At 42.8% G+C, this 25421-nt stretch overlaps 1 protein-coding gene across 1 annotated transcript in view; it reads left to right on the top strand.

Annotated features, from left to right (window-relative positions):
• Nucleotides 1-982: 982 nt before the first annotated feature.
• Nucleotides 983-25421, top strand: part of DNAH14 (dynein axonemal heavy chain 14) — a 321439-nt gene continuing 297000 nt past the window's right edge. The window contains exons 1-7 of the mRNA XM_089311474.1: nucleotides 983-1463; nucleotides 2176-2285; nucleotides 3429-3592; nucleotides 10441-10590; nucleotides 13383-13513; nucleotides 20915-21070; nucleotides 22222-22337. Of these exons, the coding sequence (XP_089167600.1) occupies nucleotides 2209-2285; nucleotides 3429-3592; nucleotides 10441-10590; nucleotides 13383-13513; nucleotides 20915-21070; nucleotides 22222-22337 (794 nt within the window). The 5' untranslated portion in view covers nucleotides 983-1463; nucleotides 2176-2208. The remainder of the gene's footprint in view (nucleotides 1464-2175; nucleotides 2286-3428; nucleotides 3593-10440; nucleotides 10591-13382; nucleotides 13514-20914; nucleotides 21071-22221; nucleotides 22338-25421) is intronic.

The following is a 25421-nucleotide window of genomic DNA, read 5'->3' as shown; positions in this document are numbered from 1 at the left end:
CTGGAAGACTGAAAGGGAGGGAAATATGGAAGGGAGTGGGGGAGAGAGAGAGATCAACCTTCCATCCCCTGGCTTGCTCACCTAGGGCTGGGCCGGGCTGAAGCCAGGGGTTATGAACTAATAAATAAATTCAGCAAAGTTAGGGGACACAGAATCAATGTTTAAAGATCAGGAGTGCTGTTATACATCAATAGCAAATTATCTAAACAATCAAGATTGCAATCCTATTTCCAATAACTAAAAATAAATACCTAGTTGGTTAAACTTGGAGGTGAAAGATCTCGACAATAAAAACTATGAAACGTTAATGGAAGATACTGAAGAGGGCACAAGGAAAAGACATGCATGGATTGAAAAACCAACATTGTTAAATGTCCACATGACCCAAAGTGATGTGCAGATTCAATACATTCCCTATCAAAATACTAGTGACATTTTTCACAGAACTAGGAAAAAAACCATTACTAAAACTTGGGAACCATGAAAGACCCCAAATATCCAAAGCAGTTTTAAGTACAAAGAACAAATCAGGAAGCTTTAAAATATATTATAAAGCTACCACAATTAAAACAGCATCATATTGGCAGAAAAACAGACACACAGGGCACTGGAACAGAATAGGGACTATAGTGGTAAACTCACATATCTATAGTCAACTGATCCTTGAAATAGGTGCTAAGTGCCTGTACTGAAAAAAAGGACAAACTTTTCAATGAGCAGTGCTGAAAAAATCGGATATCCATTTGCAGGAGAAAGAAGCTAGACACTGTTACTCACCGTGTGCAAAAATCAAGCAAAATGGGCTAAAGACCTAAATAATACCCTGTGGGGAGCAACTCAGACTAGACTAAGTTACTGGAATTAAGACTTATTCTATGCATCTGCTCTCCCACAATATGGCGCTGAGAAGGGAGAAGCAGCTTCTACACAGCTGCTTCCAGTTCAACCAATAAACTCCTGATTGGAGGAGAGCAGCGTACTCGGCGTGTGGGTAGCAGAGTTGGGATTGGTGGAAGAGGACTATAAAGGAGGAGAGAGACAGCATGCACCAGGAACATCTAAGGGGAACATCTATCTGAAGGAACACCTGTGCAGCCCCCGAGAGAGCCGGCCGGCGGTGTGCCGCTCCCCCGCGGAAGTGGGGAAAGTGGCCAGGGGGAACCGCCCTTCCACGGAGGTGGAAGAGACGGTAGCCAACCCGGGAAGAACCAGCAGCAAACCCGGGGAGGGCCGAGCAGATAAAAGAACAGCGCAGGGTCCTGTGTTGTTCCTCCACAAAGACGGGGAGCGACAATACCCCAAACTGAAACTACTAGAAGAAAATAGGGGAAATGCTTCAGCATATTGAGACAGGCAAGAGCTTTTTGGATCAGAACCCAAAAGCTTAGGAAACAAACTCTCTATGTAGGTGTATATCCTTAATTAATGTTTTGGTAGGTGAGGTGTTGGCCTGTTTAACTCAAGTAAGTTTGTTAAAATGTCCTACCGTCATACTAGATTTATATGTTTCTCATGATGATTCTGTCAGTTTTCATAATATACATGTATCTATTATATGTGTGTTACCTATTCTGAAACTAAGTTGTTATGGGCAAGTTGTTTTGGAGCCAAAATTCTTGTATCGTGCTGTGTTTCCAGGCCATGCGTCTTGTCTCTCTCTGTGGTCTGTCATTTTTCATTCAGTTTTCAGAGACTCCCTTTTTCATATCTCAGAAGCCATTCCCTTTTCACCTGCCCTGGTGTATGTAGGGAATCCTGGTAGTACCAGGACATGGGCTTTTGATGCTTGGTGAATGGTAGAAGTAGTTCAGCAACTTGAGCTACCAGGTCTGTTGACTCTCCTAAATTCTTGTTCATGACTTTCCCTGAGAAAATGGTCTTTAAATGAATGATTTTTAGATTAGAATTTAATATGAACTAAAATTGTATGCACATAAGCCCATCATGTAAGAAGGGAAGAATTGCCTTAGAGAAAGAGTTAGACAACATGGTTTGCCCTCAGAAGGCTAAGTAGCTTACTGAAGGGACTACAGATTACACTAAATTCAAGAAACATGGGAAGGTAATTGGGATATTGAGCCTCTGGAGAAATTGGGAGCCATATATGAAGTTTTGAATACTAATAGCTGTAACTGTCAAATTCTCTACTATTAAATAATGTAAACTTTTTTATAGCCAGTGACTTCATAATTTCATCGAGACTAAAAAATGGCGAAATTTATTCCCCTTGATTTTACTACTTTAATTCAAGAAGAATGTGAAGAAGAAGGCAAGAAAAAAACAAGGTAAAAAGAAGATATGGTAAAATGAGATTTTGTTTTTCCCTAGAGTATTTCAACACTAGATGGCTAGCATGGTGAACCACTGTAGGCATACTGTGACCAGCCACATCAGCCAGGGCACTTGGGCTGTTACTACTTCAGCACCCCATATGTGCCAAGGGTGGAAAGGAGTAAGTGGATAATGACAAGGATGGGTGTTCATGGCTGTCCCTGAGCTCCGCCTTCCCCCTCTCAATATTCCACTCTCCCTGCCCACAAGGCCACCAAACTAAGGAAAGAGTGGTGTTGAAGGCGGAGTACTGAGGGTTCATTGAGGGGCAGGATTGCTCATGTAGAGACGGGAGAAAGGGTGGGGGTGGGGAGGTTAGTACAGTTTCAGTGGAGGAAGCTTTTCAAGATGTTATAAACCAAATAGGGACTCACAACAGGAACTGTTCATAAACAAGAAGTTGTGTCTTATTTGTCCCTGAAGAAAAGTTTACTTATGCGATTAAGCATTTTTATTTAACAGACCAAAGGCACTCCCCCTCCCCCAGAAATACAGATGATCTGTCACAGAAGCCTGCATTTCTTCTGCCTTCTTAAAGTCTGCTCTCCTGAACAGATTATAGACAGTAATTTAGGATTTTGTTCTTGAAGTTTTTTTCAACATTTACAGAGTAGACAGTTGCCTGATGTGCTGTGGGAAGATTTTGGTTTTAATCCTTAGAGGGGTTGAGTTCTCTACTTTATTGTCATAAAGGAGAGCAATGCATAAATACACAATTTCAGGACACTGTTCCGAGTTCATTCTGCCACCTACCTAAGTGGGAACATTTCTTCATCTAAAACGAGATTGATTTTCTTATACCTTCTAGCTTTACATTTCTAGTAATAATATATGATATTTATTTTTATGTGAAAACCAGTTATACCTACTGGAGCACTTAACTAGACTTGCAGTGTAAATGTTCCAGATCTTATTAATAGACATTATATTGTACTATAATGTACAAAATAAATATTCAATCTTTAAGTTGTAGAGAATGTTAACCATAAGAGGCTGTTTCAGTTACAAAAGTGAAACTTCAGGTGGTTGGGCTAACAGTTCATTATTTATTGGTGTGATTGTTAATTGTTTACTTGGAATATATTTTGTCCTACCAGACATCAGACATGTGAAGAGCAGCAATCCGAAGAAATCACAGAATCAGAGAATCAACCGTCTGAAACAGATGAGCAGGGAGCCTTGGGATATGACACAGGGAAGACGCTCCCTGTGCCACTGAAGGCAGAGAAGAAACAAGAAATAGATGAGGATTACTATCCAGGCATGTGGATTCATGTTTTATTTTATGGAGACCGAATGAAGTTTTCCTATAACATTAAATTAGGAAAACAAGTGGGACTGGTGCTGTCAAGTAGCAGGTAAAGCCACCGCCTGCAGTGCCAGCATCCCAAATGGGTGCCAGTTTGAGTCCTGACTGCTGAACTTTGGATCCAGTTCCTTGCTACGGCCTGGAAAAGCAGTGGAAGATGGCCCAAGTCCTTGGAACCCTGCACCCACATGGGATACCTGGAAGCAACTCCAAGCTCCTGGCTTCGGATCGGGTCAGCTCTGGCCATTGCTGTCATTTGGGAAGTGAACCAGCAGATGGAAGACTCTCTCTCTCTCTCTCTCTATTTCTCTCTCTCTCTCTCTCTCTCGCCTCGCCTCGCCTCGCCTCTGCCTCTCTGTAATTTGGCCTTGCAAATAAATTTTAAAAATCTTAAAAGAAACAAGTAAGACACACAGAAATACTACAGTTTACTTTGAAAATATAAGGTTTGGTGTTTTATTAATTAGATTAGTCATGGCAATTATCTGTGCCATCAAATACAAAGCTCACTTTTTAAAGGGAACATTACCCAAATGCTGATAAACAAAAATAACAATAGAGATATCACCACCACCAAGGAGGTTGGACATTTCTGTTTCTATAGCAACTTGCAGTTGACATTACTCTATCTGAATATTGTCGCTCCCCCTCTTCGTGGAGGAACGACACAGGACCCTGCGCTGTTCTTTTGTCTGCTCGGCCCTCCCCGGGTTTGCTGCTGGTTCTTCCCGGGTTGGCTACCGACCCTTCCACCTCCGTGGAAGGGCAGTTCCCCCTGCCACTTTCCCCACTTCCGCAGGGGAGCGGCACACCGCCGGCTGGCTCTCTCGGGGGCTGCACAGGTGTTCCCTCAGATGTTCCCCTTAGGTGTTCCTGGTGCATATTGTCTCTCTCCTCCTTTATAGTCCTCTTCCACCAATCCCAACTCGGCTGCCCACACGCCGAGTACGCTGCTCTCCTCCAATCAGGAGCAGGTCCTACAGTTTATTGGTTGAACTGGAGGCAGCTGAGTAGAAGCTGTTTCTCCCTTCTCAGCGTCATATTGTGGGAAAGCAGATGCATAGAATAAGTCTCAATTCCAGTAACTTAGTCTAGTCCAAGTTGCTCCCCACAGATCCCCCTTTCTTTTTATTTTTTGGCGTTGATATGCCCCGTGGCACACACTCTGCTCTGCTTGCTGGAGTTGCCCACAGGTGCTTACAAGCCCTACCAATAAGGCAAACCGAATCCGGGTCCTCTCTTCGCCATGTTGTGAGGAGGTTTTTAGGCGCTGATGCGTGCCTGTGTTCGGTGCCCCGCAGCGCATGCTCTGCTCTGCTAGAACTGCCTGCAGGTGCTTACAAGCCCTAGCAATCAGGCAAACCGAATCCAAGCCTTCTCATTGCCGTATTGTGGGGAGACTTATTAGTGTTGGTTCGTGCCTATCTTCGGTGACCTGCAGCTCATACTCTGGTCGAGCTGCCTGCTGGTGCTTATCGCCTAATCAGGCAGACCGAATCCAAGCCTTCTCATTGCGGTATTGTGGGGAGACTTACTGATGTTAATTCGTGCCTGTCTTCGGTGACCTGCGGCGCATAAGCTGGTAGCCGCCCGCAGGTGCTCACCACCTCCCTAATCAGGCAGACCGAATCCAAGCTCTCTCATTGCCATGTTGAGGGGAGGCCTTATTTTTCTCTATTTCTCTACCTCCGGGCATTCCTATCTCTCCTATTTTACTTCTATCTGCCAGCATTCCTATTTCTCTCATTTTACTTCTAAACTTCTGTTTCTCTTATCCCTGCGGCTTCCCGGCGCCCGCCCCGAGGCTGCTTCTCGGCAGCTTCCCGGCTCTGAGCCGCTTCAGCCCGCGCTTCTCTCATCTGCGCGGCTTCCCGGCTTCCCGGCTTCGCGCGCGCACTCCGCGGTCTCCGTGCCCACACCACGGCCTTGCACTAGCCCCACGTTCCCTATCTATTCACACCCCACGCGCTCTCTCTGCACGCGGCGGCTTCCGCGAGTCACACAGCCTAGCTCACGTTTCCGCCACCGGTTGGTTTAGTTTTCAGTCTAAGTTTCCCGGGCTAACCTGACGAAATGCAACCTATAGCTTACGTCTCCGCTCCCGGTTTGGCTTCCCGTCTTTTGCTCCCCGGGCTAATCTGACGGATTCCAACCTGGCTTACGTCTCCGCCTCTGGTTTTAGCTTTTCGCCTTTTGTTCCCCGGGCTGACTTGAAGAATTCCAACATAGCTTACGTTTCCGCCTCGGCCTGCCCCCGCAGCTTCAATTTCCCTAACATTTTTCTCTACCCGGTATGTTTCCCTAAGTTTTCTTCCAACAATATTCCTCCCTCACTTCTGGCTTCTCCCCACAGTCCGTATCCGAGTCTGTTTGTTCTAGCTTTCACTTTTGCTTTCGACCTTAGCGATTTCTCCCAGCTTCCCCCCGTAGTCCATATCCGAGTCTATGCCTAGGCTTTCAATAGCTTCTTCCGGCACCTTTTCTGTCCGGCTTTTCCCTAGGCTCTTTGCTAGTCTCTCTCTCCGGTATTTTCCCACTTCTTCCCGCTTCTTCCCTCCTAAGTTTCCTATCCGAGTCACAGCACCATTATGTTGCTCCCCGTCTTCGTGGAGGAACAACACAGGACCCTGCGCTGTTCTTTTGTCTGCTCGGCCCTCCCCGGGTTTGCTGCTGGTTCTTCCCGGGTTGGATACCGACCCTTCCACCTCCGTGGAAGGGTGGTTCCCCCTAGCCACTTTCCCCACTTCCGCGGGGGAGCGGCACACCGCCGGCCGGCTCTCTCGGGGGCTGCACAGGTGTTCCCTCAGATGTTCCCCTTAGATGTTCCTGGTGCATGTTGTCTCTCTCTCATCCTTTATAGTCCTCTTCCACCAATCCCAACTCTGCTACCCACACGCCGAGTACGCTGCTGTCCTCCAATCAGGAGCAGGTCCTACAGTTTATTGGTTGAACTGGAGGCAGCTGAGTAGAAGCTGCTTCTCCCTTCTCAGCGCCATATTGTGGGAGAGCAGATGCATAGAATAAGTCTCAATTCCAGTAACTTAGTCTAGTCCGAGTTGCTCCCCACAGAATATCATCTAACATGCATAGTTTTTTGTTTTTGTTTTAGTTTTGAGATGACGATCTCAAAGAAAGGGTAACATTTTCTCAAGATCCTTGTGGCTTCTGGCTGTGCTGTGACTTCACTTGCTCACCATGGTCAAAGGAAGAAATGATAACAAAAGGGAGGGCATTATACTCACAGACAAACGCAGCCTGAACTCTCTCATGCATGGAGTCTAAAATAGTTGGTCTCATGCAAGTTGAGGAGAGAGTGGTGGTTATCACAGATGGGGAGAAGGGGGAGAGGGAAGGGTGAAGGCAGGTTTACTAGTGAATGCTCATTTACAATTGGGGATGAGAAGTTTGGTTCCTGGTGCATAGTAGGCTGATTACAGATAACAATAATGTGCTGTATATCTTTTAAAATGTTAGAGGAATGGGCCTTGGATGTTTTCACGATGAAGTTATGATAAATGTTGGAGGTGCTATGTAGCCCAGAAATGTAGACACTTTCAAGTGTCATTTAAAAATAAAAGGAAGGAGTATTCTAAAGAATCAAATAATATTGATAACTTACATAAAACAAGGCCTGAAAAAGGCCCATTGACCTTACTGACCTGAGTACTGTGCTGTTTGGGTGGAATTTCAAAGCCAGACTGGAGTGGATTATGAAAGGAACAGCAGATGAGGAAATAGAACAGTTATTTTAGCAACTGTTTCTGAGAAGTTCAGCGGTGACAAGATTAATAACTGGGAAGAGTTGTGGCCAAAGAATGGACTTTATTTAAGGTGGGAGCTGCTTGGTTATGCAAAAGAAAAAAGGAATAGTTAAATAGTGTATGCGTGGAGAGATGAGATCTAAACAAAAGGTGGGAACGTCCTGGCACCTTGACTAAGTCGGGAGGAAAAAAATGAGTGCAAATGTGGGTTGCTTGGTTTGTTTGGCAATGGCTAGGTGCAGGAATTCCCATCTGATGCCTTTTATGTTTCCAGGGAATTAGGCGTCGAGATCAGATGAAGGGGAGAGACTGGAAGGTAAAGGCTCACGGATTTTAGGAGTATGACAATCTGAAATAGCCATTGGAAAGGATTGGAAGACCAAGTTAATGATACAATAGGATTTCTTATAGGCGTGCAGAGTCTGTTCGTGGTTAACTGAAATGAATTTGGGAAATGACCAGTCCATCTAGTTGTGGAGCTTAATGTGGGATGCGCCACTATAGAAAGCTTATAGATTTGGGTTCACCCAGGGTTGATGCTTTGCCATATAGAGCAGAGAGAGCGCTAAGGATATTGGCAAGAGTGTGTGGAAAGACAAAATAAACTACTCCGTATAATGAGAAGGGTGAACGAAAATAGAAGGATGATGGGTTGTAAGAAAGCTATGGGGCAATCTGTTGGAGGTCATGATGAAGTCAGAATTCTTTGGGAGCATGGAGGCAGCCAGGAAGATGAGAGAGCAGCTGATGATGGACACTAGGATGTAACAGTAGCCACACATGGAGCAACTATGTGGTGCTCAGTCATCTCTTCTTTAAGTTGACCTGAAAATAAAACTGTTATAGTAGACATAGCTCAGAGTTGCTAGAATCTGTTGTTATGGCTCAGCAGGTTATCACCCTGGCCTGAAGTGCCGGCATCCCATATGGGCGCCGGTTCAAGACCCGGCTGCTCCATTTCTGATCCAGCTCTCTGCTATGACTGGGAAAGCAGTGGAAGATGGCCCAAATCCTTGGGCTCCTGCACCCATGTGGGAGACCTGGAAGAAGTTCCTGGCTCCTGGCTTCAGATGGGCGCAGCTCCGGCCGTTGCAGCCAACTGGAAAGTGAACCATCGGATGGAAGACTCTCTCTCTCTCTCTGTCTCTCTCTGTCTCTCTCTGTCTCTCTCTCTCTCTCTCTCTCTGTGTGTGTGTATATGTGTGTGCCTCTCCTCTTTCTGTGTAACTCTTTCAAATAAATAAATAAATCTTTAAAAAAAAAAAGAATCTGTTGTTCTGAAGTGTGGAGAGGTGCTGCCATCTAGAAGGAAGGAGAAAGGAGCACTGGTAGCAGAGAAATCCTACTCCATGAACACTGAAGACATCCAAATGATGGCAGCTTTGATACGCCCAAAGTGGGCCTTTCTGGAGCCAGAGTTCTGGTTCACTGAGTGCCCAGGCCATCCGTGGGTGTCAATGATGAGTGCAGGAGTATCGTGTGCCAAAAAGACGTGCACTTCAAAGGAGCAGGATTTTATTTTGTACAGAGGACAAGTTGGAATGATTTGGGAGTGGTGAGCGGGAGCAATGGGGGCAAGAAGCCTAATTTTCAACCTCGGGGTGTCCTGGAGTGTGGGAGTAAAACCAGCAGCTGCATGAGAGAGTTGTGTGTCAGCGATGTCCTCAGGCACAGCTGGGTTCCTGTTAAGGCAAAGAGGTGGCAGAAACTCAGAGTAGGTTAAAGATAGATGAAAATTTTCACAACCTCTCACATATACTGTCATTGTGATCTGAACAATGCTTTCATTTTCTTTTTTCTATTATATATATATATATATATAGAGAGAGAGAGAGAGAGAGAGTGTTATAGAGAGAAGGGGAGGCCCAGAGAGATTCTCCATCTTCCGGGTCACTCCCCAGATGGCTGCAGCAGCTGTGGCTGGGCCAGGTGGAAAAGCCAGGAGCTCCATCTGGGTCTCCCATGGGAGTGACAGAGGGCCAAGTACTTAAGCCATCTTCTACTATCTTCCCAGGTACAATAGCAGGGAGCTGGATTGGAAGTGGAACAGCCAGGACTCCAAGGGACGGTTTGATATGGGAAGCCAACTTTGCAAGTGCTGGCTTGTCCCACTGTGCCACCATGACGGCCCCCAACCTCTGTTTTCTTGTCTTTCATCCCCCAGTGTATCCCCTTCTCCTCTACCCTTTACCTCTCAACTGAAAAACCCCACCGCCTTTCATCACTTGATTCCCTGGAACAGGACAGGTGTGTGGTCTCTGAATATGCAGACTAGATTATCTCTGTCCTCTGAATTAGGAGGTGGCTGAAATAGAATTTATCAGGTTATTTCATATGTACTTGTTTTCTTTGTAATTTTTGTCTTACCCCCTATTGCCTTGTAGCTCAGCAACTTGTGCTACATAAATATTTATTAAATAAATGAGAATGAGTACAATCCATTTACCTCTTTTAAAAACCTTATTTTGAATAACTTCTATGTGCTGAAAATCTACCAATTAGGCAAGCCTTAGAAGAAATACGAAAAATAGTCCTTTTACTACTTTGCTACATTTATATAAAAATATGTTCTATATTCAGGTAACAAATTACAGTTAGTAAAAAAGATTTTCTTCTATTTCATATGAAGAGTCACACTTTCATGATTTAGAGTAGTAAAATCAATTGCTTCTCAACCTTGTGGCTAAGATCAAGTGTAGAGTAACAATAAAACCAACAACTGCTTTTTACCTTAATGAGCACTGTGTGCTTTAAACGAGTTAATTCTTCGAACAGGTCTAAGAGGTTCTTAATGCAGAAATCCTTCTTTGGGAGATGAAGAAAGCAAAGTAGACAGATAACTAAGAAGGTGCAAATGCAGGAGTGATTGGCCACACTTGCATCTGAGCTTGGAACCAAGGCAGTTTGGTGCCGGGCCGGTGCCTTTAACCACTGTGCTCTCCTGCCCCACACGATGAGCAACTGTGTTGCTTGGTATGTGTATATGGTATTATTTATAGTGCATGCTAGCCCTTCCATTAACTGTGGTTTTATTTTCAGATTATATGAAAGAAGCTATTGCTCAACAACGTGTAGTTGTTCCAGAACCGGATTCTCCTAAAAAGAAAGGGAAACTAAAGGATATAAAGGATGTCCAGCATGTTTGTCCAAAGGTCAGGAAAGCCACGTATGTGCATTATGATAACACAGGTATGTGTATCGCTGAACCTGCTTGTTCAGAAAGCACACTGCTCTTTCACATGATTTCATGGCTTGTGCTGGTTTTCCGACGGCCTTACCGAATTCTCTGTCTGGTTGCTTAAAGAACTGTTGAAGTGATTTTGAGTTTAGAGAATCTGAACTATCAATACATTTGAAATTTGCCAGAGTGTTAAATGACTCTAGTCTTAACTAATAGTTTCTGAAAGTTGTGGCTTTCTTAGGCAGGTTCATTATGGCTATAAGAGAAGATTTTTGAACTGCACCTAGATAAATAGATAAGCTTAGTTTTTACTCTGTTCCGTACTATTTTTTTCACGGCTTGCCTCTGGAAACTTGACATTTCTTGTCCATGTCTTTGCTATTTGTTTTCTTGCCTCAATGTGAAAGAGAAAGGCAGGCCAGTCTTCCCAAATTTCCGAGCTTAAAACCCACTATCTTGAATGGGGCCCATACACCCAGCAGGCATTACCCTCCAATGTGTAGTATAGAATATGAAGGGGCACAAAAGGTTACGAAAAAGCAGAAGTAAAAGATAAGGTGAGTTTTCCATGATCTTTTGGAAGCCCCTCATGTTTTTGTTTTTAGTAAAAAGTTCATGATTCTGTTAGGAATTAATCCAATTCTTTTTTTAGGAAATTTTCCAGGTTTTTGGAAGACAAGTGTTCCTTAAATTTGCTACTTACTCTGAAAATCATTCTTTGCTGTATTTGCCTTCATTTGCCTCCATTTTCCTGCAGCCTATAAGACCCATGAAATATACCAAGTCGGGCCGGCGCTGCGGCTCACTAGGCTAATCCTCCGCCTTGTGGCGCCGGCACATGGGGTTCTAGTCCCGGTCGGGGCGCCGGATTCTGTCCCGGTTGCCCGTCTTCCAGGCCAGCTCTCTGCTGTGGCCAGGGAGTGCAGTGGAGGATGGCCCAAGTCCTTGGGCCCCTGCACCCACGTGGGAGACCCGGAAGAGGCTCCTGGCTCCTGGCTGCAGATCAACACAGCTGCAGCCATTGTGGCCAGTTGGGGAATGAACCATCGGATGGAAGACCTCTCTCTCTCTCTCTCTTTCTGCCCATCCTCTCTGTAACTCTGACTTTCAAATAAATAAGTCTTTTTTAAAAAAGAATTTTTAAAAATATTTGGTATATTCATGTCAATATTATATTAGTTTCTTATAGCCTCTTATCAGGTTATAAAAATTCACTGCTATTTTAAATTATATTTTAAATTTGCAAATGATAACTTGTGTTAAGTTGCTAAGTTCTAGGGAGTCAGATTTATCATCATATTTTAACATGGTTAGATTCTTTTTTAGGAAATCTTTGATATCTCACATTTATAAATATACTGTCCCATAATTTTTCTATTATTTCTATGAATTGTTATGCATACTTCTCTAACCCACCCATAATCTATGCTTGCATATAGCTGCATACTTTTCTAAATAGCTTACCACTCTTCCATTAAGATTTACTTTTTTACTTACTAAATTGTCTTCTATATGAAGTTCAGTTGGTAGGCATTAATCTGTTCTGTTCCTCTGTTTTCCATGTCAACACCACACTATTTTGACTTCTATAAATGTGTTTTTGTATCTAGCTATAAGGTAACTCATCCTCTTGTTGGACAGCCACAGCGTGTGCCATCTCCTCTTACATTTCAGTTCCTCTTCTTCTCTCCGATACCCATGGTTAGCTAACTTTGTTTTCAATTAAGTATTTTTAATGTGTTTCCATGTTTAAGCAACTGGAGGAGCCCAAACTAGGGTGACAAGCAAGGTGCCTACGGCACAACATTTAAAGAGGCATTCGTTCTTAGAGTCGCACCAGTGTCTTATCAAGGCAACACTGTTTCACATAAGAGCATAAATCTCACTTAGCCCTTCCCAAGGAAGGGTCTGAGGGGTTTGTGCTCTCTGGAGGGCCAGAAATCAAAAATAACATCTTAGATGCCTGGGTCTGCCTATGTGTCTTTTGTGTGCTTCTCCCATTATTTATTCTATTAAAACAGTTTAAAGATCAACAGGACAACCTGTACAGATTGTTGAAAATAAACCAAGAAAAGAGACTATTTCCAGTAGGAGAGCCTTGCTGGCTGCTGGCTGAGAGATCAGGAAAGGTACAGTCAGATAGGCATCCACTGGATGCGTGTCCTGAAGAATTTTTCCCTCCTGCGTTGCCATCCCTCCTGCCTCCACCTGTTAGGCCTGTAGTGAAGAAAGGCCTTATAACTGGCTCCTCTTCCTAGTCTCTTTTATTGCTCACTCTCCGTATAATTGTGGAATTGGGCCTTTTGTCCTATACGAAAGGCATATTTTCACAATTTAAGTTTTCTTTATTAAAGAAATATCTCCCACCTGCTGGTTCACTCCCCAGAAGCCCACAAGACCAAGACAAGGCTGAGCCAAGCAGGCAGCTGAGAACCCACTCCAGGTTTCCCACACTAGAGACAACACTGTGGCCTACCAGGGTCTGCATTGGCAGGAGGCTGGAGTTGGGCCCTGGAGCACTCTGGTGCACAACATGGACGCGTTAACTGGGGTCTCAATTCCCAGGCTAAACATCTACCCCTGGCCATGTATTTCTTAAATAGATAAATACTGTTTCTTCTTTTTACCGTATGTTAAAAGCTAATTTTATCTCTATTTCTCCTCTAATTGAGTACTGTTTATGTGAACTTTAAGTTATCATTTAAATTTTTATACAGAAGAACTTAAAATGTTATGTTATAACTAAGTGGTGACTCTAATGGCACTTATATCAGACTTTTACTTCAATATTCTATACCAGAACCAAAAGATGATGATGTGATAAGAAATATCATTAGGCTAAGAGAAAGACTGGACTGGCAAACTACATTACCACAGCACAGTTTGAAGCATAGACCTTGTGAAAAGTATATTCCAAAGAATATATTAAAGGTATTATTCTGTTTTATTCCATTTGAACTATAAAAGTTATTTGAAACTGTATCTTTTTATTTATTTCATTCAGGTCAGATATTATGTCAGAATCGGACATTACATTAAGATTAAATTACAACCATTGCTGCATTGTATATGCACATGAAAGTATTTGATGTCATTTTACTTATTTAAAAAATGAAAAATGGATCAGCTGGATCAGTTTGTAAGCCTATGATGCTTAAGTGTTTGTCTCTTCTCTCTCACCCCTTCTTCTGACTGAGCAGGTCCCCAGAAAGGGATACCATCTGCCTGAAACCTGAATCTAATCTTCAGTGCTGCCCTATCAATTTGTGTGTGTGATCGGCAAAGAAATCCCAGTGTGATTCTGTAACATTGTGTCCTCAGTTATTTGCTGGTAGCCAATTTCCATATCATCGTCATCTCTGTTCCTTTGTCCTTTCCTCTTTCTCCTTATTCATTAGCCTCTTCCTTCAGAGGAATTGTATCTTGCCCAAGGTCACTTGACCAAGGGTGGAAGCTGGGATAAGACCCACGGTCTCCCTCTGCTCCAGAGGCCTCATGTATTACGGCTGATAGGATTGGCCAGGGCTGACTTGTTCCTACATGAATCCCTACTACATGAGGGATTCTGCAAGTACAGTCCCCAGACAAGCACCATCAGCTTCACCTCGGAACTTGTTAGAAATACGGATTCTTGGCCAGTGTTGTGGCTCAATAGGCTAATCCTCTGCCTGCGACGCCTGCAAACAGGGTTCTAGTCCTGGTTGGGGCACCGGATTCTGTCTCCAGTTCCAGCTCTCTGCTGTGGCCCGGGAGTGCAGTGGAGGATGGCCCAAGTGCTTGGGCCCTGCACCTGCATGGGAGACCAGGAGAAGCACCTGACTCCTGACTTCGGATCAGCGCGGTGCACCAGCCGCGGCGGCCATTGGAGGGTGAACCAACGGTAAAAGGAAGACCTTTCTCTCTGTCTCTCTCTCTCACTGTCCACTCTGCCTGGAAAAAAAAAAAAAAAAAGGAAAGAAAGAAAGAAATACGGATTCTCCTTTACTCCTCAGGCCGCCTAGTCCAAAACTCTGGGGACAAGGCCCAACACTGTAGTTTATTAAGCTCTCCAGGTGATCTGATGCACTGTTAAGAACCGTTGCTGCAAACCAGGATCAACAAACTTTTTCTGAAAAGGACCAGATAATAAATAGTGTAGACTTCGCAGGCCAGATATTCCTTTTGCAACTAGGCATCACTGTCACTGTAGTGCAAAGGAATTGATAGTCCATTAACAAACAGATGGGACTGTTTGTTTTTTGTTTTTAATCAAAAACGGGTCCCTGGCCTTGGCCATAGTCTGCTCATTGCTGCTTTTCATAGTTCCTATGAGGATAAATGTCTTGGTTGTTGTTCATAGGCCACACAATGGCACAATGTAAAGGAGAGAACTTGCACCAGGGCATCAGACTCACCTTTCTGAGTCTCTGTACCTGCTCTGTGTGTTATCTTGGGCAAGTTCCTACCCTCTTTGGGTTCTATTTTCTTTGACCTTGAAGTGAAGATAATAGTTACCCTAGAGAGAGTTGTGAAAATGGAATGAGAAAAAGCAGAAGGCAGACACAGTGGTTAAAAAAAAAAAAAAAAAAAAACAGCCAGTGCCACAGCTCAACTGGCTAATCCTCCACCTGCAGCACTGGCACCCTGGGTTCTAGTCCTGGTTGGGGTGCCTGTTCTGCCCCGGTTGCTCCTCTTCCAGTCCAGCTCTCTGCTGTGGCCCGGGAACGCAGTGGAGGATGGCCCAAGTGCTTGGGCCCTGTATCTGCATGGGAGAACAGGAGGAGGCACCTGGCTCCTGACTTCGGATCGGTGCAGTGCACCGGCTGCAGCAGCCATTTGTAGGGTGAACCAACGGAAGGAAGACCTTTCTCTCTGTCTCTCTCTCACTAACTGCCTATCGAAAAAAATAATAATAATAATAAATAAACCATAGCTACACATGGGTGCCATAGACATTCAAATAAGGTATGTTTCATTTGTATGGGAAAAAATGGATGGAGAATATGAAAAAAAAAACTTGCTTTCAATTGAAAAACAAAAATTTAATTGGAACATATTATGCTTTTATAATTGAATTTTAATTTACATATGCAGTATGTTTAGAATAATTGTGTCTGACTTAAGTTTCTAGTAACCTCACATCTTGAAACATTGTTCAGAGAATGCATGGCTTAAGTGGCCAAATACCCATAAAAAAGCCCATGCTCTGAGCCTATTGCCCTTTTTGAGTTAGAATTGTTCTGTTTAGTTTTCATTTTATTTGAAAGACAGGGAGGAAGAGGGAGAGGGAGAGCGAGTGAGAGAACAAGAGATCTTCCTTGATGGATTCATTCCTCAAATGCCTGCAGCAGCCAGGGCTGCCAGGCCCAAAGTCAGGAGCCCAGAACTCAATCCAAGTACTCCTTTTGGGTGGCAAGGACCAGGTACTTAAACCACCATGGCTGCCTCCCAGGGTGCACATCAGCAGGAAGCTAGGTAGGAAGCAGAGAAGCTGGGACTGAAACCAGGCATTCTCATGGCGGGCGCAGGTGTCCCAACTGGCAGCTTAACCACGGAAGCAAACACCTATTCCTACTGGTAGTTTTTAAACTTATTTTTGAAGGTTTCTTAGATTATATCAGAAACCAAAATAAGAGAGTGAAACAACTAAAACCATTAAGAAATGAGTAATATTCAAGGAAGACCCCCCCAAAAAATATGGTAAAAATGGATTCGAAAACCACAGTAATGGGAAACTATTTACTCAATTTAATAACTTCTGAGATGAATCACTAAATACTACGTGCTTTTTTAATAATAAAATTCAACTACCTAGAGTAGACTAAATTAGGCTTCTTTATAGTTTTAGTATTGTTTTCATTAATAACAGTTAACCATTTTAAAGTTAAAAGAACGGAATTTCACTTAAACATTTTTCTTAATGGAAAATGACTGATTTCTCAGTAATGCCAAGTAAATGAAAGACAGGCATTACAGTTTATTGCATGGTTCAGAGCATGGTTCTAGTCAGACTTGGATTTAAATCCCCTGTTTTTTCACTAAATGAATTTGTGACTTTTCCCAATCACCCAAATCATCAAGTTATTTCTACATATATTGAATGGAATCAAAAGTATCAAAACTTAATCCCTTTCAATTTAGAGACTGAAGTGTTGGGCATTGCCCAAAATCTCCATTACAATATGGCGCCTGGTGGATGTTCGAGGGGTGTGTTTGTGGCTGCCTCAGTTAAGCTAGGAGAGATCAGACCACCGACAGGGATAGGTCCACTTTAGTTCCAGACACATGGACAGTGCGTGATCCCTATACTTTACTTAAGGTGCCCCTGTGCATGGTCCACCCGTGCCTGGGTGACCTTTTCTCTGATTGGCTCCCCTACTGCGCATGTCCTTTGTAAGCTTTATGAGCCTGTAGGCTTCCTCAATAAAGCGGTTCCTGCTTTGACAGAACTCATGGGTGCTTGTGGTGTGTACTTGACCCGTCGACCTTACCCTTCCCGTTCACCTTGTTGGGGAGTGTACTGGCCCTTGCTGGTCAGGGGCCAGCCTCGGACTCGAAACCCCGACAAGTGGTGCCCAATGTGGGGCCCGACAGGCTCTAACAAGCCCTAAAGGACTGAATCCGGCCGGAGAGAGGGACTGACTACGACCTAAGTGAAAGTACTGGCCGACGTGGCTAAGCGAGGCTCAGGGTAAGGTATCCGTGAAAGGATGGGTCAATTTCATGCTAAGTTTGAGGACCCAGCGCCTAAGGTGCTGAGATACATACTAAAGACTCAAGGCTTAAAGCCACACAAAAAATCTTGCACACCTAAGCCGGTTGATAAGAAACAGATGGGCTGGGTGGCCTTTGATGAGAAATGTCAGGAGGCTCATAAATCCCCAGAGGCAATTAAAACTCAGGTAGAGCCTTCAGGTGTGGCAGTAACCCCTAAGGGCCCAGCGCTGCCTCAACCCACCGTGCCTCAATTACAGAGGGGAAGTTCAGCCTAGTGCTGCCCATGTGGCCACCCCTTTATGGATATTCTCCTCCCTTGGATCGCCCGCCGCCATCTTGTAAACAGAGCACCTACCCAACCCCAGGGCCAGTCCTGTGCACAGTCTTCCCTGTAAATGGCCTTTCTCTGCACTCTATTCCAGTCAGCGTGGCCTGCCGCACCCACGCAGGCATAGCCAGATATCTCTAGGGAGAGTACTCCCTAGGGCTACTTTTTTCTCTCCATTTACAATTCAGTGTCCTCCTCACTGGGAGAGGGAAGGAAAAATGCTTTTGGCTACTACTGGCCTTACCTAAGGGAGCCAGAACCTTAATCTATTAACCCTTTCCAACCTGATGGGTCTTTCTCTTTACAGTTAATGGAAACCTAAGCAATGGGCTCCTATGCTGATGATCAGCTCTTTTCTGTGCTGCTGTAGCTAACTTATCTGATGAGAGTTTGCACATGTCTTGAAGTTTTCGTGTTTTTCTATTACTGAGTGAGTCTTGATTGGAAAAAATTACAACGCAAAGTTTACGTTATTTGCCTGTCTTTAATGTTTGAGTGATTACCTAACTCTGATCAGATCTACCCCACAACCTTGGTTAAAATACTCAGGTTAAGTGTACTAATTTTTAAGCAGTTTGACTCTCTGACAGTTTAAATTCTAAATGAAGTCTTCCAACTTTGGGACTTCCAGTCAGATCCCTGGAACTCTCAAAGGATGGGACTCTAAATTTGTTAAAGTAACAGCTGTTTGAGTCAATTCAAATTATACAAAGTGTATTAAAATGTTAAAATGTATTTGTTTTTGCTTTCCAGCTGAAGTGGTCTTACATTCTGTGTATACAAGTCTTTACATGTTCTTAATATGCTTTAAACTTGTTTCTTTTACAGATCTGTTTTTGCAAAAAACTGTAACGTCTCTTTTTTAACAGTGTCTACTTAATTTGTTGCTCTGCCATTTCTAGATTTAGGTCCTGTAAGCTCTTTTTGACTCTGTTAAACAGTTCTAAGTTATGTGATGCTTTCGTGTGCTAACTCTTATGTTCAAGGTTTTTATTTCTGGTTTATTCAACAATAAGAGACCTAAAATTCATGTTCTGCTAAGGTAATCTATTATGTACTATACTGACTCTGTTAAGTTTAGATTGATAAAAAAAACTTTAAATCTTAAAAAGCTATGTTAAATATCATTATCATTAAATCTAGTCTAAAGGTGTTAAAATCACCCTAATTAAATAAATGGCTGTCATTTCAGAATGTTAAGGAATTCTATTCTAACCAGATACTCTAAGTTCTCTTGGCACCTTTAACAAACTTTCTAAAAATCAAAGTTCTAATTCTCTAAACTTCTGGTATCTCCAATAGGGCCCCTGGAGATGTCAAAACATATATCTCTCATATTACAGAAATAATAACCAATTGGGATGTTTAAATTTAAAAAGTGCTGCCAAGATGTAAAATGATTCAACACTCTACTAAAATTCCTCACAACCCACAAGGACAAACAATCATCAAAAAACAAAATACCAACTTATAAAACACAAAGGGGGAATCATACCGCAACAAGACCAGCCACGAATGGCCATGCTCATATTTTAAATTTTCCAAAACATCTGCCCTTGTCAGCCTTTTACAAACATTGGTCCCTCCAAGTACCCTACCTTTTGGTTAGGGTAAAATGGAAGGACCCACTAACAGGATGCTGGCGAGAACCAGACCCACTGATAGGTGCTGGTAGAGGATTTGGATGTGTCTTCCCTCAGGGGAATTCCAATCCCATATGGGTACCTGCAAAAAACCTTAAATATCTCCCCTCTGCCAAAAAAAAAGTCACCCAGGAGGACCCCCTCCTGAGGAGTAATTTTTCTTTTCTCTCGAGGGATAAAAAGACCATATTGGATTCTCTGCCTCATTGTGACTGGATCATCATGGTACATCAGGAGTGCTGCTTTTAAGCTAATCACTCTGGCATTGTCCAGGACAAGATCAAGACCCTCCAAGAAGACCTTGACCTGTGGTCGGGCCTTGGGGGATGGCTTCCTTATCTCCTCCCCTGTGTGGGCCCCTTAGTCTTCATTGTCCTTGTAAATTTGTCTAAGTTTGCATAGCTGCAGTCCAGTTAATGGTGGTCTGACAACAATATGCCACTCTTCAAGAACCGGGTTATGCGCTCTTCAAGTGCCAGATTGGGAACCCTGTGCATCTGCCCACAGCCACTGCCAAGATGTAGAGGTTAATATATCATACCCTGAGTTGCTGAGGTGGTAGCCAATGACGGGTAAGATCCCCTGGGACAGCCCCTAACAGCTGGAGTAGTAGTCAAAAACGGGTAAGATCCTCAGAGGGGGACAACCTAAGACATGCTCCCTAAAGGGCTAATCCCAATGAGAGGGACAACCTAAGACAGGCACACTCTCCACTCACTTCCTCTTCCTCTCTTTAATATAAAACAAAAAGGAGGATATGTTGGGCATTGCCTAAAATCTCCATTACAATATGGCGCCTGGTGGATGTTCGAGGGGTGTGTTTGTGGCTGCCTTGGTTAAGCTAGGAGAGATCAGACCACCGACAGGGATAGGTCCACTTTAGTTCCAGACACGTGGACAGTGCGTGATCCCTATACTTTACTTAAGGTGCCCCTGTGCGTGGTCCACCCGTGCCTGGGTGACCTTTTCTCTGATTGGCTCCCCTACTGCGCATGTCCTTTGTAAGCTTTATGAGCCTGTAGGCTTCCTCAATAAAGCGGTTCCTGCTTTGACAGAACTCATGGGTGCTTGTGGTGTGTACTTGACCCGTCGACCTTACCCTTCCCGTTCACCTTGTTGGGGAGTGTACTGGCCCTTGCTGGTCAGGGGCCAGCCTCAGACTTGAGACTCCAACATTGAAGCTGAGATTAAACTCTCATGTTTGTAAAGAAAATGCATGTGAACTCATTATTTATTAAGCATTTATTAGTTACTGAACAAATATTAACTATTTTTATTATATAAACCATCATTGTTAGAAAACCAAGTGCGAAATTTAATGTGCCAAAAAGGCTTCTGGTGTTGGCAGGCAAACTTGCTGGAAGTAGCCTTTACATCTATGTAAAAGGGATGTCATCATGTTCTGTGGCTTATGAAGTACGTATCCATAGCTTACAGATAAAAGTTTCCTTATGTTCTGTCACCACATAATGTTTAGTAATGAAAATAAATATGCTTAATTTTCATAAGATTGATTTCTTTGAACTAGAATTAGATTTAATTTGATGTTAGCTTTCCTCAGTGATATTTTTATCTGTATTAACATAGCTTCAATTTACTGGGTGATTTTTTCAGCCATTTCATTAGGTGATGTAATCAAATTAGTTAATTATTTTTTAACCTCAGCAACCTTTGGAAGATGATGGAGAATTTGTATACTGCCTTCCTAGGGCTCATCCATCAAATGCCCTTTACAATCCATATGATCTTCAAGTAGTCTCTGCCTACAAGGCTAGAGAGAACAAGGAATTTTGGACTATTTCTGCTTCGTTTGTCACAAAGGTAATATTTAATGCATGTTTCAGCTTTCAGAATTGTGACAGAAAAAGACTCAAATTAGAACTTGATAACATAAATTTATCTTTGTGTTTCAGGAAAAACCCAGTCCCTTGAGAACAGTTTATATTTAAGAAACTTCTTGGGACAAAGTTAATATTAGTGCCATTTTTCTTTTTTGTAGAGATTTAGGTTTCAGAGTTGAATTTTAGGAGATTTTTTTTTTACTTCTCAAATCCTTCAATATTTGTTGTAATTTTTAAAAGAACTAGAAAACGGGCCTTTGCTGGCATAACATGAATGATAACAGTAAAGAAAAGAATACCCCCACCACACATTTGCCAGAACTCTCTTGCCAGACGTGGAAATCCCTGTTATGCTCTTACATAGTATTTGCTAATACAACAAGTTATAATTATATACTCATTTTGATTATTTGTTTAATATCTGCCTGCTTGCTTTCTGTCTTCCTCATCTCCCAAATAAAATAAACCATGAAGTACATGTGAGCAGGACCACATCTGCACGAGGTAGATTTCTCTGTGTGTGTATGTGTGTGCATGCATGTGTAGGTACAGAAATATTTCTAACATGCAATGTCAAGTGACAATGGAAGGAGCAGTATCTGTGTAAATAAAGATAGGCACGTAGATATATGCGTGCTGTTGGCATAGGCATGCCTTTGTTTCTTGAACTTGAAGAAAAGTAACATTTGGCTAGAAGAGAGAAACTCTTGGGGAGAGAAAGAATTCCTTGACAGAGAGCATGGAGCTTTTTGAATGGCACAATGGGGTATCTAGGATTATAAGCTTCTTTGGGCTACTCCATCTCTGTACATAAGATGAAGGACATATATACTACTTTTATAGAAAAGGTGAAGATTTTGAGGCTCAGAATTTGGATAACAATTGGGAAAAGTATCTCAGACAGAAAAGGAAGCTCATTTTCTTTGCTGGAGCACAAGAAATAGCATGACAGAAAGGCAAGTTCAGGAGCAGCATGATACGAGTTGATGAAGTGCCTGAGGGTTCAGCTGTAGGAAAGGGTTAATTATAAATGCAGGTAATTGTAAGCCAGATAACAGCTTTCTTAATTTCTTGAAAATAGCAATGTCTTTTAAAGAAAGTAAGTTATGGTTTTGTGCTTTGTTATTGTAGATTGATAATAAGCATGGGGACATGGATGCAGTAGAACTCACACCTACTTTGAGATGGCTATCAGAAAGAAAAAACTGCTACTTATTACAGCAATTCAAGATATTTTCCAATTTCCGGTGAGATGAATGCAAACTTAACCAATTCTTAGTCATTTGAGTCTCATGAACTATAATAATGACATATTCATGGGGAATTGTAGGGGAACGAGGGTATTCCATAAAATCTTTTTAGATTGAAAACTTACTTAACAATTAAAACTCTTAATGTGAAATATCATGGGGGCTGGCCCTGTTGTGTAAAGGGTTAGGCCCCTGCCTCAGGTGCCAGAATCCCAGTTGGGTGTCAGCTCAGGTCCAGGCTACTCCACTTTCCATGCAGCTCCCTGCTGGTGCCCCCAGGAGAGCAGTGGAGGATGGCCTGCTTACTGTGGCCCCTGTGCCCACATGGGGGACCTGGAGGAAGCTCCTGGCTCCTGGCTTCAGCCTGGCCCAGCCCTGGCCATTGAAGCCTTTTGTAGGTGGGGGTGGGGTGAACCAACAGTTGCAAGATCTCTCTCTCTCCCGTTCTCTCTCCCTGTATTTCTGCCTTTTTAATAAATAAAATAAATCATTTAAAAAAGAATAATTTGAATATTGCAAAAATGGTATTTTACAGTCAAGTAAACTTAAACTGTATTGATGTTACCTTTCTCCAGGCGTTTATTTTATGAAATGAATATTGACTTTATTTTCATTCTGTTTGAAAGGCACACATAGACAGACAAAAGATCTCTGATCTATTGGCTTACTCCCCTAATGCCCACAACAGCTTCGAGCTTGTTCAGACCAAAGCCAGGAGCTCTGAGTCTTCCATCTGAGTGACAGGGACCCAACTACTTGAGCCATCATCTGCTGCCTCTTAGGGTGTGCATGATCAGGAAGCTGGAATCAGAAGCAGAGCCAGGACTTGAACCCAAGCACTCATCCATATAGGATGCAAGCATCCCAAGCAATGTCTTAATGACTGTGCCAAACACCCACCCCACTTTAGAGTCCACTGAAAACCAGGCATTATTCCAGATGCCGAGGATACTGCATTGAGCAAATTAAATGAGTCAAGTTCTCAAACTTAATTGGTAGTAAGAGATAGTAAACAAACATGTAAATATGTAAAATGGCAGGTAGAGATTAAATTATGAAGGTAAACAAAACAGAGATTAAGATCCCCGGGGGCAGCTTGTTGATGTGCAAAAATTTGTCTAGTTCTCAGGTACATTCCATTCCATCATATTACATCAGGATTCCTAAGACTCTGATCCTTCATCAAGTAATGCCCTGACTGTTCTTTTAGTGTTTGTACCTAGTTTTATAATTTTCTTGGTTTTTCTCAAACGTCTACTTTTTCTTGCAGTCTGATGTTATGTGTTGGGGACTCAGAAAAGAAATATTTTTGGAGGCCAGCGCTGTGGTGTAGTAGGTTAAGCCTCTGCTGCCAGTGCCAACATCCTGTATGAGAGCCAGTTCGAGTCCCTACTGTTCCACTTCTAATCCAGCTCTCTGCTTATGGCCTGAGAAGGCAGCAGAGGATGGCCCAAATGCTTGGGCCCCTGCACCTGTGTGGGAGACATGGAAGGAACTCCTGATTGGGATACTCCCAACTCTGTCCATTGAGGCTATTTGGGGAGTGAACCAGCAGATGGAAGACCTCTCTCTCTTTCTGTAACTCTGCCTCTTAAATCAATAAACAAATCTTTTTTATTTTTTTGGAATACAGATATTCTTTTTTTTTTAACTTTTATTTAATGAATATAAATTTCCAAACTACGATTTATGGATTACAATGGCTTCCCCCCCATACCGTCCCTCCCACCCACTACCCTCCCCTTTCCCACTCCCTCTCCCCTTCCATTCACATCAAGATTCATTTTCAATTATCTTAATATACAGAAGATCAGCTTAGTATACATTAAGTAAGGATTTCAACAGTTTGCTCCCACACAGAAACATAAAGTGAAAAATAATAGATGATTTTTTTTAAATGATGATGAAATCAGATCAGACCTATTGTCATGTTTAATCCCAGTGAGAGTCAAGTTGGGAGTTGATAATTTCTTTTCTTTTCTTTTCTTTTCTTTTTTTTTTTTTTTACAGAGGATCAGTTTAGTATACATTAAGTAAAGATTTCAACAGTTTTCACCCCCATAGAAACACAAAGTGAAATATATTGTTTGAGTACTCGTTATAGCATTAAATCTCAATGCACAGCACATTAAGGACAGAGATCCTACATGAGGAGTAAGTGCACAGTGACTCCTGTTGTTGACTTTACCAATTGACACTCCTGTCTATGGCATCAGTAGTCTCCCTATGCTCCAGTCATGAGTTTCCAAGGCTATGGAAGCCCTCTGAGTTCTCCGATTCTTATCTTGTTTAGACAAGGTCATAGTCAAAGTGGAGGTTCTCTCCTCCCTTCAGAGAAAGGTACCTCCTTCTTTGAAGACCTGTTCTTTCCACTGGGATCTCACTCACAGAGATCTTTTGCCAGAGTGTCTTGGCTTTCCATGCCTGAAATACTCTCATGAGCTTTTCAGCCAGATCCGAATGCCTTTAGGGCTGATTCTGAGGCCAGAGTGCTATTTAGGACATCTGCCATTCTATGAGTCTGCTGAGTATCTCACTTCCCATGTTGGATCACTCTCCCCTTTATTTATTCCATCGGTTAGTGTTAGCAGGTACTAGACTTGTTTATGTGCTCCCTTTGACTCTTAGTCCTTTCATTATGATCAATTGTGAACTGAAATTGATCACTTGGAATAGTGAGATGGCATTGGTACATGCCACCTTGGTGGGATTGAATTGGAATCCCCTGGTATGTTTCTAACTCTACCATTTGGGGCAAGTCAGCTTGAGCATGTCCCAAATTATACACCTCTTCCCTCTCTTATTCCCACTCTTATGTTTAACAGGGATCACATTTCAGTTAATTTTTAACACTTAAGAATAACTGTGTATTAATTACAGAATTAAACCAGTCATATTAAGTAGAACAGACAAAAAAAAAAAAAAACTACTAAGAGGGATAATGTATTAAGTTGTTCATTAACAGTCAGGGCTATGCTGATCAAGTCACCATTTCCCATAGCGTCCATTTCACTTCAGGAGGTTTCCTTTTTGGTGTTCAGTCAGTTGTCACCGATCAGGGAGAACATATGGTATTTGTCC

The sequence above is a fragment of the Oryctolagus cuniculus genome, chromosome 13 (genome assembly GCF_051225735.1).
Source record: "Oryctolagus cuniculus isolate XC-2025 breed Fujian yellow rabbit chromosome 13, ASM5122573v1, whole genome shotgun sequence".
NCBI classification, from domain to species: domain Eukaryota; kingdom Metazoa; phylum Chordata; class Mammalia; order Lagomorpha; family Leporidae; genus Oryctolagus; species Oryctolagus cuniculus.
The sequence above is the reverse complement of the archived record's forward strand: the minus strand, read 5'-3'. Positions and strand labels throughout refer to the sequence as shown.